The sequence below is a fragment of the Amphibalanus amphitrite genome, unplaced genomic scaffold, assembly GCF_019059575.1.
Source record: "Amphibalanus amphitrite isolate SeventyFive unplaced genomic scaffold, NRLGWU_Aamphi_draft 000317F_arrow, whole genome shotgun sequence".
NCBI classification, from domain to species: Eukaryota; Metazoa; Arthropoda; class Thecostraca; order Balanomorpha; family Balanidae; genus Amphibalanus; species Amphibalanus amphitrite.
The window spans coordinates 584,650-599,499 of record NW_024881812.1 but is presented as its reverse complement, the minus strand read 5'-3'; the positions used below and the strand labels follow the sequence as shown (position 1 = coordinate 599,499).

General features: G+C 51.6%; 1 protein-coding gene across 3 annotated transcripts in view; it reads left to right on the top strand.

Annotated features, from left to right (window-relative positions):
* Positions 1-470: 470 nt before the first annotated feature.
* The window catches only part of LOC122388317 (furin-like protease 1), a 74,941-nt gene continuing 60,561 nt past the window's right edge, over positions 471-14,850 (top strand). Inside the window, exons 1-2 of one of the 3 annotated variants that reach the window (XM_043379289.1) lie at positions 471-758; positions 4,665-4,916. In XM_043379289.1, the coding sequence (XP_043235224.1) occupies positions 4,758-4,916 (159 nt within the window). In that variant the 5' untranslated portion in view covers positions 471-758; positions 4,665-4,757. Of the gene's footprint in view, positions 763-830; positions 863-4,664; positions 4,917-14,850 lie in introns of those variants that run through there. The other 2 variants (XM_043379291.1, XM_043379290.1) reach the window with 2 other exon arrangements.

The following is a 14,850-nucleotide window of genomic DNA, read 5'->3' as shown; positions in this document are numbered from 1 at the left end:
GAAGCGTTATAACTTTGTCATATTATTCAAAATATTTATTTTGCAGTCTGATTGAAGTTTTTATGGAGTAATTAGGCAAATAGCATTAGATATTTATTGTTTTATGAAATTAGCGTCATCAAAATTATTTTTATTCTGATATTTGCAATACTTTTTTATGCCCAACCTTGAAAAAGAACCTTCTAAAAGTTGCATTCATACCGCAGGATAAAAGCAATAGTTGACAGGGAAAATATTTCAATCAGACCGACCCCGCGTTCGATGTCTCTCGGACGACAAAGATTCTACGTCGTCCGGCCAATCCCGTCCAAGGTCAGCGGGGGCTCGGCTGCGGTTATGGAACGTGATTGGCCGGACGGCGTAGAATCTTCGCCGTCCGAGAGACATCGAACGGGGGGCGAGTATCAGAAAAATATCTGCCTGCCTGAGAAACTTCAAACCCAAGCCAGCAATTTGGTTTGGCGCTCAAGCCCGTTTTAGCCTTTCATATGGAAGCAAGAACCATCATTAATCATATGAACTGGCCTTCAAACCGTTTCTTTGCGCGTTGTGGCGCGTTGTGCTGTTTGCGTGGATGTGTTTGTGTTTGTTTGAATGTAGTTTATTTGTGTGTAAGCATTTGCATTTGTGTACCTCTTGTGTATTTTTGGAGGACATTCACATTTGCTGACTGAGCTTTGCGAGACCAGTGGCAATCATATAAGCGGCGTCAAGACAGGGCATCGCCGCATCAAACTAACTGAAACTAGCACGAACAGGTAGGTATGTCGAATTTCAATTTCGAAATTGAAATGTGTGCATTTCTGGCAACTTTGAAAATGATTCAGTGCTCTATAGGACCCCAACTAAAGATTTGATAATGGTGGGTCCTTTTCATTTCATCTTACATTCAAGCCATGTGGTGCCATTACTGGCAAAAAACTTAGTTATTTACCCTTAATCAGTAATTAAGCCAATAATGGGCTAAATTTTTCAGTTTGACACTGTCTTTATTCATGTTCATTTTCCTGAAGCTAGTTTTTTTGCAATGGATTTATAATTTTGTATGCTCAAAATGATCAAAAAATTAAATAAAACTTTTTTTTTATAAAAGTATTATTACGGAGCGAGCGAAGCGAGCGGAGTCTCATACTGAATTAAGGGAAAATCCTGAGTATGAGCGGCCGGCCGGCCGTGGGGACGCTTTTCAAAAGCTAATATCTTAGGAACGGGACATCCGATTGACAAGCGGTCTTCTTTACTGAATGTCACTTGGACGTAAAAGTTCTGTGGTGTGATGGCCACCATGCGTTCTTGCCAACCACCGCACGTGGCGCGTGGTAAAGTTGGACATTTTTTAAGAACCCCCCAAATTGCAACCTCAATAACGGCACAACGGTTGGGCCGATTGAATTGAAACTCGGTACACAGTTAGGTCTCCATCAGATAATTCATCTGCATGTGTTAAGGTTGGGGTGCTACAGCACGTGCGCACGTGCAGGGGGCGCTCCCAGATCTCGAGAACGGCTGGGCCGATTGCGCTCAAATTTGGTACACGGTTGGGGACCAGTTAGTAGGGTGCCGTGCAAAAGTCAGTTTGGACCCCGCTTGCACGTGCGCACGTGCAGTGTGCCGCTTCCAGATCTCGAGAACGGCTAGGCCGATTGCGCTGAAATTTGGCACATCGCTAAAGACCGGTTAGTAGGGCGCAGTGCACAAGTTAGTTGGAGGTACCCCCTCGCAATTTCGCACGTGCAAGGCCCATCCTCTCGCTCGCTCCGTTGGTCGCCCAAAAGGCGTTTTACTGGTTTTTATGTTTTAATAAAGGAAGACCCACTCTATTTAATATATTGTTTGACACGGAAACTCATTACATGTTGACCATTCATATTGCTTAGTTCAAGCCTACACATGCGGAATTGACTGTAACCAGCATGCTGATAGGCTGACAATGATGCGGCTGCATAATCCTTAGCAAGGCACGCATTCCTCTACAAGGCACTTTACAGCAAGAGAAATGGAATATCTTCGTCCATGGTGATCATTGGGCGGTAAAAGCTGATTTGTGCTAGTCTCAGCTCAGCCATGACTTTGCCCTACTTATCGTGACCTGCTGTCTTACTTTTAAATTGAAATGTTGGGATTGCTTCTAGATGGTTTCAGCTAGATCGTCCAGTAAATGTGTAGATGAAGTATGGATGGTGAAGATAAAAAACAGAATCTAACCTGACAAACCCTTAGTCGTACCTACTGAACTACAACCTTGAACCTACAAACCTACAACCCACTAACCTAAAACCTACAACCTACAACCTGCCAACTTGCCAACCTGAACCATACTTCATCTACACATATAGGTACCAATCTTTCCGGCAATGAGCAATGCCTTGCACTTTGCTGAAAAGGCTGTTTCTTTGTAGACTAGCTCAGATGTTCAGTTTCAGAGATGATCCAGGGGTTTTAAATGCCCCCGGCCCCATCCCCTCGGCCAGTGGTGCTCGGCTGGAGGTGCAGTCAAAGTGCAGATGACTGAAGGCTTGTGGATAGCTCTGCAATGGCTGGTGTGAAAATATGTTTTATTTATTTATTTATTTATTCATTTATTTTTCGTTTCACCCGACAACCACAAACAAGTGGGCATTACAACGGGAACTGACAGACACACTGATGAAAACATAGCTGCGCACCATTCGTACTTTTCATAAAACATCGTTATCATTTGCAGTTAACGATGATGTGTTTAGAGATCACATTCTTTGTTCTAACAGATTTATTCTTGACTGGTCACTGGTCAGGCCTGTGACCTTAGAGCTGCCGCTGATTGCCGCTACCTGGCCGCTTGGAACAGCGTGATAGTTACGTTTAGCACTTGGTCCACTGGATATGGTGCTTAAACCAAGCCAACCAACCTGACCTTAAAGCTAACCCATGTCAAGGATAGGCTCCTGAATTGGATCTTGCATGAGTTAGATAAGTGCTCGACTCATTCAGGTCACGTTAAACTGCTTCAGATAGGTGTATGCTGCACTGCATACCAAATTGGATATGTAAGTACCAAGTACCTATGGGTTTGATTTGCTTGCTGACTCTCCAAATCCCATTCATTTTTTTTACATGTAGAGCCATCACGACACTGCCACTGAGGTCATTGCGACGGTCCAATGAAGTATTCAGCTCGCCAGTATCGCCAGTTTGTCCAGTCTCAGTTGAGGTATCTGATGGGTTTGCCATGGTATCAGAGGCCATCAAAGAAATAGGTTGTTATTTTTTGTTTATAAGAAATTTTGTCCGAATGGATGAGGGGATGACATGGGCCCGGATGCCACGCTCATTGCTGCTTGTTGCAAATGACACCACGGGGCATGGCCCCGTTCACTGTTGATGATTTTAATCGAAAGTTGAACATATCGCAAGTAGATGGCGACACGGTCCTCCCGGGTCTAGCGTGGCACGCTCGGTATTTGCCAGCTTGCTGAATATAGAAACACTGGTCAAACGATGTGGAGCTTCCCGGCTGCGAACTCGCTGCCACCATGGAAATACTCCATACTGCCACCGAGTTACAGGAAGGGACGCTTTATCCAGTATCCACTAGGCCACACGGAGGCATTGGATGCATTTGTATTTAAATTTTAACAAGACAACAATTCCTTTCTCACTAACTTCTTTATATGCAAGCTGTCACATTTTTTCCTAAATTGACTGTTTTTATTCTGTTGTTCAAAGATTACACACATCATCATTCTTCAAAATATGTGGGTACCTACCGACGAACACTACCGCCAAGTGCAGCGTTGCGAGGTTGTCGTGTTTTTATGGTCACGCCTCACCGGTCGGTAGGTGCCACAGTTCCACCCCCATCGGGTTCAACTCCGGACCACCTTGGCGAACAAGGTTGTGTCCGGTATCGCCTTTCCGCCCAAGGCTAAAGAACTCAACGCCTTTTTATAAGCACGTCGAAAACACACCGTTAGATCGTAAATCCGTAGGGTACCTACTAGTAGTTGTGGTTGTCATGCATCGATCTAACCAAAGCGCAGTGAAAACTGGACAAACTTGGGCTCTGTAAAGGACCATTATAAATGATAAAACAAGTGCCCACCAGGAAGCGTACGAATCGTGTTGCCCTTCCTATGGTATGCCCTTCCACTTCCGCACACTTACGAGTGCCTATTTAAAAGTATTTCTGTTTAAAACGATAAGGCTTCGAGTCATTCCTTTATCCAGCCGCAGCCTTGGGTCGGCGCCCCCGCTGCCGTGTGCGTTTCGGGCCGGTGCCCAGATGCCCCGATATCCCTGCAGTCGTCTCCCTTGGGTGCTGCGTTTTTGCGTCGCACCGGCCGCCGCCGAGCCGGCCGGCAGATGCAGCCGAGGTCTTTCCGCGCAATACACGAGAAGGCCGGCCCGGCCCCGCGCCGCTAATCGCCGCACGACAACCGAAAGTGCCGCGGTCGGCCGCCGGAACCCTCCCCACCCCCGCCCCCGCCTCCGCTGCCGGTCGGCCGGTCGGTGCTGGCCGGCGACCGCAGTCGAGCGGCGGAGAGCGTCGGGTTAGGTCGTCCCGCGGCGCCGTACGGTCCAGCCCGCTAGATCCTCGTCCCGTGTCCGACTGACTGTGTGTCGCCGCTGTCTGCCGCGCTGTCCGGTGCGGACTCTGACCGGACTGTGTGCTGCTGTGTTGCCAGGCGGACGATGCGAAGGTAGACACTCCACCGGTGAATCTGAGCGCGCGGTGCGGTGCGGAGGGCGGACAGAGGCTGTGAGGCGCCGCGCGCGCGATGGCGGCTGTGACGCGCACGCTAGCCGTACTGCTGGTGGTGCTGGCGGCGGCCGCAGCGGCCGAGTACACGGACACTTTCGCCATCTGCGTGGACGGCCATGATGAGTCGCACGCGCGGCAAATCGCCGAGAAGCACGGCTTCGAGCTACTGCATCAGGTAGGTGCCGGCGCTTAGGCGCGCAGTGGTGGGGTGGTTGGGAGGACAGGGTTTCCAGCGGTGTTTGTGGGACAGAGGCGGGGATTATGCCGTGGCTTGCAGGGACACAGTGCGGGACAGGTGGCTTAGGGAAACTGGTGCTTCAGTTTTGCAGGATGTCTACCGTTTGTCCGGGTTTGTTTGTGACAGTTGTGCATGTGATGGACTGGTATCATGTTTCCAACATTGGTGGGCCCAGGCAAAAAACATTCAGCCGTGTCGGCATTTGGGTGCTCTTTAAACACGAACCTCAATTGAAACATTCCATGCCCATAATATGTCCGTTTGCTGACGTTGGTTCTAACGTCAAGCATTCAAGAGCGCTTTAGTCTTTTCCCATTTTTACGAAAATTGTAAGAACAATGGCATTTGTAGTAAGCCGCTCGATCTGAAATGTGCTCTTCTTTGCTTGTTGGATCTGCTATACTTGTGTGTGTTTTTTTTTCGTAAGACGTAGGTGCTTGACCGAAGTAATTACCATTAAGGAAAATTTCGTTTCACAGTGTCATGCGTATGCGCAGCGTTGTACTTTCTGGGTCAGTCATGGGCTAAATCCTCGTGCACTTGCGGTGAATGAGGTCAAAGGGTCCATACCATGTGTACCGATTATATGTCTATAACCGTCCCTACCGTACTTTCTACCGTTATCGCCGCGACTGACCCTAAAACGTGAAAATGTTGATTTTGCTGTAATCGTCGTGTTCAAGAATATAACTTGACATGGCTAGTGGACAGCGGACAGTGTCCCGTTAACTTTGATTTCCATTAGCGATATAATGCTACATTGCGATGGGTCGTTGTCGTCTGACGCTTTATTACACCCGATAAGCTATCAACGTTATTGCAGAGCGATACGCAGGGTTACGTGGGCGCCCCGTGCCAACCCGACTGTCACTCGGGTAATATGGACCTCTGCGAACGTCTGTTGTTAAATTTACGACGACCATGGCTCCTTCAGTGTCTGGTTTTGCCTCGTTTCCATAGCCGCACACTTATCAAATAGAGCTATTACACGAGGTCGGCTCAGCACTCAGCAGGTGGTTTGGATTGTATTTATTATTTATAACGTTACACGTTGATATTTTATCGAAGTATTGTATCTTGATACTATTTACAGGTTATTTCAACCTGAATATCTCAAAGCAGGATTTGAAATAGAGTGCTTGATGAAAAACTGCAATGCTCTTACTCCAAAGATCGTATGATTCGTTTTGTGAACCAAAGCTTCAGCGTTGTGTAAACTTTTCACGATGTTTGTAGGGGATGTAAATTGTGTATTTGAATAACCATCATCCAATGATTCTCTTTCTGAGGCCTTTTTCATTTCTTCGTTACACACCAACACGCACCAGACTGAGTTTCAGCGGAATTTCAGTGATGCCATCTCCCTGAACTGTGACTCACCGCGACTCTATCACCGTCTCTGTGCGTGGCCTGCTGACTCTCTGGGTACTCAGCCGGCCGCCCTGGCTCCGATAGTGAGTCAGCTGTTATTCGACATCGCCCGTGACCGCCGCGCGCTGCATCACATCCGCGGCGGCTCTGACCGCGGCTCGCAGGACGATACGTAGGCGGATAGTTCTGTCCGGTTGAACCCGGAGTGTGCAACATACCGTTACGTGAATGCCTGATAGAGATCTGGGGGAGCTTTTGTACCTAGGCTCTGTTACACTGAGTTTCGCTGCGCAACGCGTGGGGGGGTCTGTGGATTCGCTCTGCACGCGTCACAGTTTGCAGTTTACTCCGAGATATACACAGGATTGCGGGCAAGGCGACTGTCGCAAAGTGCGTTTATTTCGGCCTTCCGGCTTGCCACTCATTCGAATCAGTCCGTGACGCAGACGCGCGCGTGATGCATCTGATAGCCGTGACGTGACTTTGCCTGACGGATGGACGCTCACCTCGTGACGGACGGAAAAGAATCGTCACGAGGAATGGCCGTCGCTGGCGCTTCCGTCACGGGCCGACCGAGCTTCGCGTCCCGTTTCGTTTTTGTGAACTGCTCTCTGTCTCAAAGGAATGTGACGTTTTTCGAGTATGCGCGCTCCGCACCGAAGGCATGTTGGTCGATGTTCCGGGCAATGACGTGAGTCTTTCAAGGCACACCACAATACAAATTACCAGCCGACTTTGGCAAGCGGCTTTTACATCGGCAACGTGCTGTGCTTCCTGTAGAATATGTTTGCCGTCCAGAAATTAGACAACTCCATGTTCCTCTTGCACAACGCCGTCATATGAAAGACAGCATCAATCAGTATCTACCCCACCCCACGCTATTCCCATCCGCCTTATACCGATGCCCATCCACCCCGTTCCCGCCCCCTCGTCCCGCTGGACTCTTGCCACGCTTATTGCGCATAGCGGCGTCGGCCCCCAGCCGGTGCGGTCGTCGGGCACCGCCCGGTCGGCGTCGACCGCCCGCTTTACGACGATATTGTGTCGGGGATGGCTGCCGACCCGCGCGGCGTCGGGCTTGACGCCTGGCGACTCGCCCGTAGCTCCAGACAGAGCTTTGGGACTTGGAGGCTGCGTTGGATGTGATAGCGGCTGAGAAATTCCTTGGACTTCACGGCTTTTGTGAAGGAATGACTAGAATTCATTGCGTCTTTTATTTTTGTAAAGGAATTGCTTGCGGAGAGGTGATTCATCCTAGTGGGTGTTTAGCAGTCTTTTGACGTCGGGAGTTGTATCCGGCACCGGATGGCTGTCTTGTAAATCCTCGCTGAACATGTAAACATCGGCTATAAACATATGCTCCCTGGAGAACATGCATATATGCCGATCCAAAGGTCTTCGAATATGATCCTGGCCCACAGCCTGCCTCGTTGGAGATGGCCTGTTGTACGACATCGGTCTGTCGTGTTTACCGCTGTCCACGGCGACACATGCGGTGATGGATGTATTCACATGGCCACACATACAGGTGTAGCGTATGACCGGTGTCCACTGTCTACCGTAACACTTGCATATCCACATGTGGTCTCACATGTGTGCCTTCTAAGCGCACACAGCTGGGTAGCGCCTGGAGGTCTGCCCGGCTCGGTAGACCTCAATAATCCCGTCCTGGCGAGAACAGGTGCGCGCGAGGGGAGGGGAAGAGCTCTCCGGGCCCCACCGGTCGCCGCTAGGCCACCCTGGGCGTTTGTGGGGGGTCTTATTAGTCCGGGACCACCCACGGGACGAAAGGGGAGAGGTGGATAGGGGACAGGCAGAGGGGGATGGAGTGGGATGAAGTGGGTGAAGCAGATATCGATCACTTGATCCCTTCCTCTGTGTGGTCTAAGGTCTTACTGCCGCCGCTGTCACCAGCACCTCTGCTCACACCCTAACTACTGCTACAGTGGCGTCCACTGCCATCACCTCTACCTCTGCCCACACCTAGCTACTACCTCCACCGCTCCGACCTCGACCACCACCGCTGCCGGCGGGCGGAGTCGTCACCTCCAGCCGTAACTATCGACTCCCGGCTTAGGGGGCGGCCGATGATCAATGCTAATGTGGGTCGGGTCGGCCCGGCCGGGCTCAGGGGACGTCGTCACCGCGACCGCCGTGGTGATATTTTACAGCCACGACGAAACGCCGCCGCTAATGGCCTCCGCGGCTTTATGTCTGCCATGAATCCTATATCTCTCCGTGCCTGACCCTCAGGTCGTGACAATTTGTCCCGGCGACTTTGAGAATGTCGTTAGTTGGGGTATATTTGCAGTCTAATCGTGTCTACTTTCGGTCCTGTTGTTAATGATTCCTGGAACTTGGCGGAGACCGAGTTAGTCCTCGTTGTCATGGCTAGAACTTTACATGGACTTGTAAAGAGCTTTGTGGAGGGTTGACATCCTGTTTCTGTCTGAAGTATATGATTGCATTTTAATATTATGTAAATGAAGTTCCCGTTTGCTGAGGAGAATGGCTGTCGTGTAGCGTAGGTCAACGGCTCGTGCAGCCTATCACGCCATCGCTTTTGTCAATGTCTGTTTCTATTGAAACACGTATTACAAATGCCGCTATATGCCCGTTGTAATTATCCTATTCCCGTTGCGTGATATTGACGACCAGCCCACACAATATCCATGATTTATGTAGGTCCACTCAGTGTGATGTGTGGGTCGCTCCACAACGAGCGGCTGTGGTCACTGGCCACCGGGCGTCGTCTCTGTGTGTAATTACTCAGGCCGCTCATCACCGTGGTCCAAACACACGGCCAGTACGGTGACGGACGGCCGGCTGTCGCGGCGGTCACAACACGTCTTCGGCTGTCACAGCGCGGCCGGACCGCGCCGGTCCTGGTGGGTGTGGCAGGTGCAGGACGGCGCTACCCGTCCCCAACCACTGGAGTGTTTGCTGGGCTGGTTGGTTGGCGCCTGTTCGCCCCTTCGCCCGCGCCGCTGAGGAGTGTGTACTGTGTAGGTAGTGCCTCAAGGGCCTCATGGGCCGGACGTGAGTGGCGGGGCGACATGGTGGTTGAGCCGCCAACCGTTGAGTAATGGGGAGCCAAGGACCTGAAACGCGCCGCTGCAGTTCTGTTACCGCCCCCGCACCGTGCAACCGCGATGAATGGCGGTGTGTGTGTGCCTTGTGAGCGGTGGCGGCTCCGCCAGATGTGTTAGCAGCTGGGCAGCCGGCTGTCTTTAGAAGTGGTGACTGGGACCGCAACCAATTGCAGGAATGTTGGGGCAATGGTCATGTTAGTTTGAGGCCACTTGGCAGAATATGGGAGGAGAGATGGTAAAGTTAGTTTGAAAAGCTTGCAGTGCCATGACCCTAACCTCGGTGGAACACGCTTTCAGTGAATGCCTCCCCTGGCTCTTAAAACAAGTTCTGACATAACCTTTTCAAAACTTCTACACACCTTTAGGAGCGGACAAACACTCGCCTGAATGAATTCAATCAAACTCTGTCATAGCTGGGACAAACTTTATGGTTTGGCATTTCAGCGTGCCTCTCGTTCCTTGATAAATTGAACCACTTTTTAAATCTCTGACTGCAATCACCAGCGGAGTACATATTGGATCTGGAGCCGGCTGAAATATTCCCTCCCATCGCGCTGATACATCGTCGCTTATCGACGGCAGGAGCAGCCGGACTGGTGACCGGGATTGCAGCAGTCAGCTGCGTTTTCGGCGGCGGCGGCAGTCTGCCGGTCTGGTGGGCTGTTTCCACTCATCTGGGCTCTGCGCAGGGTAGCCGTGCAATTGGCCACAGCTGGGGTACGGTGTGCGGAGTGCGGAGCCAAGCCGGTCGCGTCTCTGACGGTTGCTCTACAGACCGAGGTCGAACCGTCTCCGTCTGGCACTCTTCAGACTGAGGTGGACTAGGAGGCGAGACGGTTAGAGTAGTGTACTGACCTGGATGGGATCGTCTTCTTCTGAATGTTGGGATTGAGGTTAATCGGAAGCCAGAATAGAACTGATGTATGCAGCCGATCCTCCAGCCCTGAGTCCTGCCCCGTGAGGACAGCGGCTCGTAATGAATATTAGGTGGTGGTCCCGCCGGGGAAGACTCGTTACGCCAAGCTCGCAGTCAGAGGATGGATATGCCTATAAGTTATAACATATGATGCAAGCAACCAACATAACATATTACCTAACCGTGATACACCACAGCTGCGGGGCTACGGGCTGTCCCGCCTTACGCAGTAGGACGTCGTTCACGATGGGGCTTCACCGGAGAGCGGCCGACCTCCTTGTAAGGATGCATTGGGGTCGGCAGGGAGACCGCGGAACTGGCGACATGTGTGCCCGCAGGATACTGCAAATGGGCCGCCGTCTCCTTCGGGTGACGGTTTATGGCCAACTGAACGACAATCTAGCCGTAAACTGAAAAGCTATGTCGTTCTTTTCCAGTACCCTCAAAGTTTAATGGACACTTTTCATAAGAGCTGCTTTGATAATGGAAACTTCTCATAAGAGCTGCTTTGATGTGTAGTTTTCCAGATTGAATGCCTCAAAAGCAGCTGCTGATGTCAGGAGAATTGGCCGCGAAAGTTACTGGTAAACAAAACTCCTTTGAGCTTGGTCTGCCTTTGATCCACGGAAAAGCATATTCTATTAATTACGGGCCCCGTGTTAGTGCTTCCTTCCCAATTCCGGATGGTGAGGCAGGCCGTCGTGGCAGTGCTGCCGCCGTCTGTGCTGCTCGGCCTATCGTCGGTCGATGTTGGCGGTGTCTGTGATACACCGCCGGCGGAGGTGTATTGTCCCTTAGCTCCCCCAGCCGACCGACGCCATCCATCGACACTAACAATGGCGACGAGCTTGGCTTTCGACGACCGGGCTTCACTGCCGTGGTAGATGGCCGTGCCGTGACGGAGGCTCGGGAAAAGATGGGGACACAGGGCGGCGACTGCGAGCCACTTCACCCAACTTCCGTCTGATCTGAGGGGCAGTGTTTCTCTAGAAGCTGTGCGCCGGAAGGGGGAGGGGGGCCAACTCCCGCCGTCCGTCTCTCTCCTCGAGTCATCGCCAGACTTCTAAAGACACATTAGCCACGCCAAGTGATCGTAGGATTAGCCGCGGGCGGCGGCCGGAATCAAAATGGGCTCGGTGGGATCGAGAAGGGCTGGGATGGAGTTGGATATTGATGTGCAGCGGAAATAGACTGGTGCTGGATTAAAAAGGATGAGACGAACCGGATCCAGCTGGAGCAAGGAGGATGAAGAGATTTGACTTAAAGGCACAAAAAGTTGAAAGAATCGCCAGGTGCCCGTAGATGTCTTTTCTTTTCCGTCGTTCGTATCAAGTTATACTAGGATGTTATTTGGTATTGAGAGACGTTTATCTTATCGAAAATTAAGTGAGCTATATCATTTGGTGTCTGGAGTAAATGATCAGACATTTTCGCTCTACCCAGCGTCTTCCACTTCTGTCTTCTGCGACCACACCTGAGCGGGCTGAGTCCGGTTCCCCTGCGGCCGCTCTGCGCGGGGCCAGTCCCCTCCTGAGACTCCAGACGACGCTCCAGGATCCCCTGGACGCCCTGCAGCTCGCCAATGTTTATTGATAGCTTCTGAGCACCAGCCGAGCGCGCAGCTGGATTGTCTTGATTGGCGCACAATTGCATTGCTGCGTCCCTCCCAGGGATCTGTGCTTGGAGCGTAGCTCTTTGTCGATTGTTATTATTCGGAGCTGTCTGTGTTTCTCGGGGAGGAGACATATCCCCCAGGAGTCGTTGATCGATCCGGGGATGTGGGTGGAATAGTGTTCCGATACGATAATGCATCGAGTTCGATACGTGAGAGCGTCCCCGAGTCGAAATGACTCGTAAACGGCTGGTCATTTTCGGCATCAGGCAGTCCATCTTTCATCACCGTTTTGTTGAATCGGTGTGCAACGGTTCGTTACTGGACATTCGTCAGTCACAAACCTGGGTCAATAAAACTCCGTATTTTATAATTCACGCCTGATAAAGCCACCAGCATGTGGTGAATGACGATGGACCTGCTGTAAACATACGTCCCTGCATCTACATGCAACATGCTGTGCACTATTTAACAGCCGTCTGGGACTCGTCTAGGAGTTGTTCAATCGATCCAAGCTCGTGATGTGGCCTGGATTACGGGACTGAGAGGTCGCCCGTTGGCACATTGATCGCTGGCCGACTAGACAGATCGACCAGTCATCTGTCCCGTCAGCTGCTGACGGGTGGACTCACCATGGGTTACGGTGTGTCCCCGCCCGCCTGTGGTCAGTGGAACGGGGGTCCCCAGAGCGCTGCACTGCTCGGATCTGCCCCGACACCAGTTTGAACCAGTCGTTCCCGAATTTATGTATTGCGGACAGGTAAAGGTGTATCTGAGTTAGTATGTGTTGCGGGCATTGACCATTCGCGTTTTATTCTCGTTTTCTGTATGCAGCAGATTGACTCGAAGAAATGCGATATCTCGCGTTCATTCTACTTTTCCTTGTGTCAATACCAATAAACATCTATCGTGAATTCCGGAAATGAAGAGAGACGGATGCTGACAGACTTTCGGGTGAACAAAGCAGGCGAGGAAGGGGACGGGGCTTTCGAGAAAGACTATTGAAGGGAGCTTTTTAAAATGACGCGGCTGTAAACTGACTGGTGACGGGTCCGCGTCTAAATTCCGCGCATCCGTTGACTTTTTAGGTGCTGGTGTTCGTTCTGGCTTCGGGACAGGGCCATCCCTCCTCCTTGATTTGCTGCTGCTTTACTTAGAGATGAATGCACCGGTCCTTTCACATAATTCAGCTGCCATCGCCCACAGCGGCCGCCTTCAGAAGACGCTATGTCGGCCAAGTGACGTTCAATTTATTCGTCTTGACGGATGCTTCCGTCGGCCGTTAGTCCGACTACCGTCCGGCGCAGGCCGGCACACGGGGGTATTGTCTCAGCGGAGTGACTCGAGTGTTGTTATTGGCCCGCTGCTGGTGTCTGAGAGGGCTCCTCAGAGCGCGGCGTGGCGTGCGCGGACTGTCGACTGTCGCAGGTGCGCCGTGTCGGTGTCGTTGCAGAGAGGATGGTCTCTCACCAGTCTCGGAAATCGTTACCCGAGTTCATGTCTGTAACTCCACAGCCTCTTTTGATTTTTAATTCAATAAAATGGCCACTTGCCTGTAGGAATTTTCTTTTGCTGGCAGGATGCAAAGCATGAAAATTCAATTATTCTTAGCTTAATTCATATACTCAGCTTAATGCGCTCCTTACACCTGGTCCACTTAACACCTTCTCATGGAACTAGTTATTGATTGTACAATGTATGTCGTGAATGATATTTTGGCTAGAAATTAACGGTCGGACTGCTTCGAGAGGTGAAGGACAAGGACACGTAGAGTTACCGTAGTCAAGTCACATCATGTGCGCCGTTAGGTCTGGCTCGCTGAAACGGCGCAACGGAGTGATAAGGCTATCATACGGGCGCTATCGTGCCCTTGAGACTGTGTTAGCGACACTATCGTCCGGACAGACGGTGATTTTCAGATGAGGATTTTCTGGGACATTACCGGCACTGTCCCGCGCCGTCCCTTCCTGACTTCTCACCAGCGCCATCATCGATCCCAGAGCTACTCTCGCACTGGCGTCACGCGTGTTCCTGGTCCGGCTCGAACGCCGTTTCTCTGGAGAGTTCCGAGCTCACAGCTCGGCACTTATCCTGCTCCGGAGCGTTTGCTTCGTTACCCCTACCCTCTCCCGTTCCCCCGCCCGGTTACCCAGTGTCGACTGCCGGCCTCGGTTGCCGACCGGGACGGCTGACGGTCTCCGGCGGTCGTATTGATCCCGGTAATATCTCCTCCGAGAGCCCGGTTCGCACTGTCACCGGCCGGGGGGGGGGGGGGGGCTGTGACGGCGCCCGTACCGACTGAGATCGGCCGTCCCGCGCACCGGGTCTCCACGGCAGGTCATCGGCACAGAGCGCCGATCCGCCCGGAAACGGCGGCTCAGAGCGGAGACCGCCTGTATTGATGGACGAGGTGTGTTTGTTTGGTGAAATAGCATTAACAAAAGCTAATGGTGGGGCCGGATTGTGAACGTAACTCAATGCCGCTGCTGTTTGCAGTCGTCTTTTTAGAATGCATTTGCCGGCACAGAGCGACTCAAATCAATGTCCGAATCAGTCAGTTGCCAATGGCGTCGTGACAGCGTTCTAGCAGCAGCTCTGGCGGCATTTACGTCCCAGCTTCAGCCATTATCGGAAATCAAGCTCGAGCTTACCGGTGATGTTCGCCGAATTGGTGCGTATATCGTCTCTGATGACACTCGTCCGTTATCAATGTTTCCATTATGTTCGCCCCGTCTCCGGCTGCGACCGTTTGCGATGTGATTTATTGTTACTTCTGTGTGCGCCTGAGCGCTTCCCTTGATTTATCTGCCCACTTTCTGTCTTCATTAATGTCGTGCGCCTGGCTTGCTGCCATTGCAATCTACACGGCTATGTAGCGGC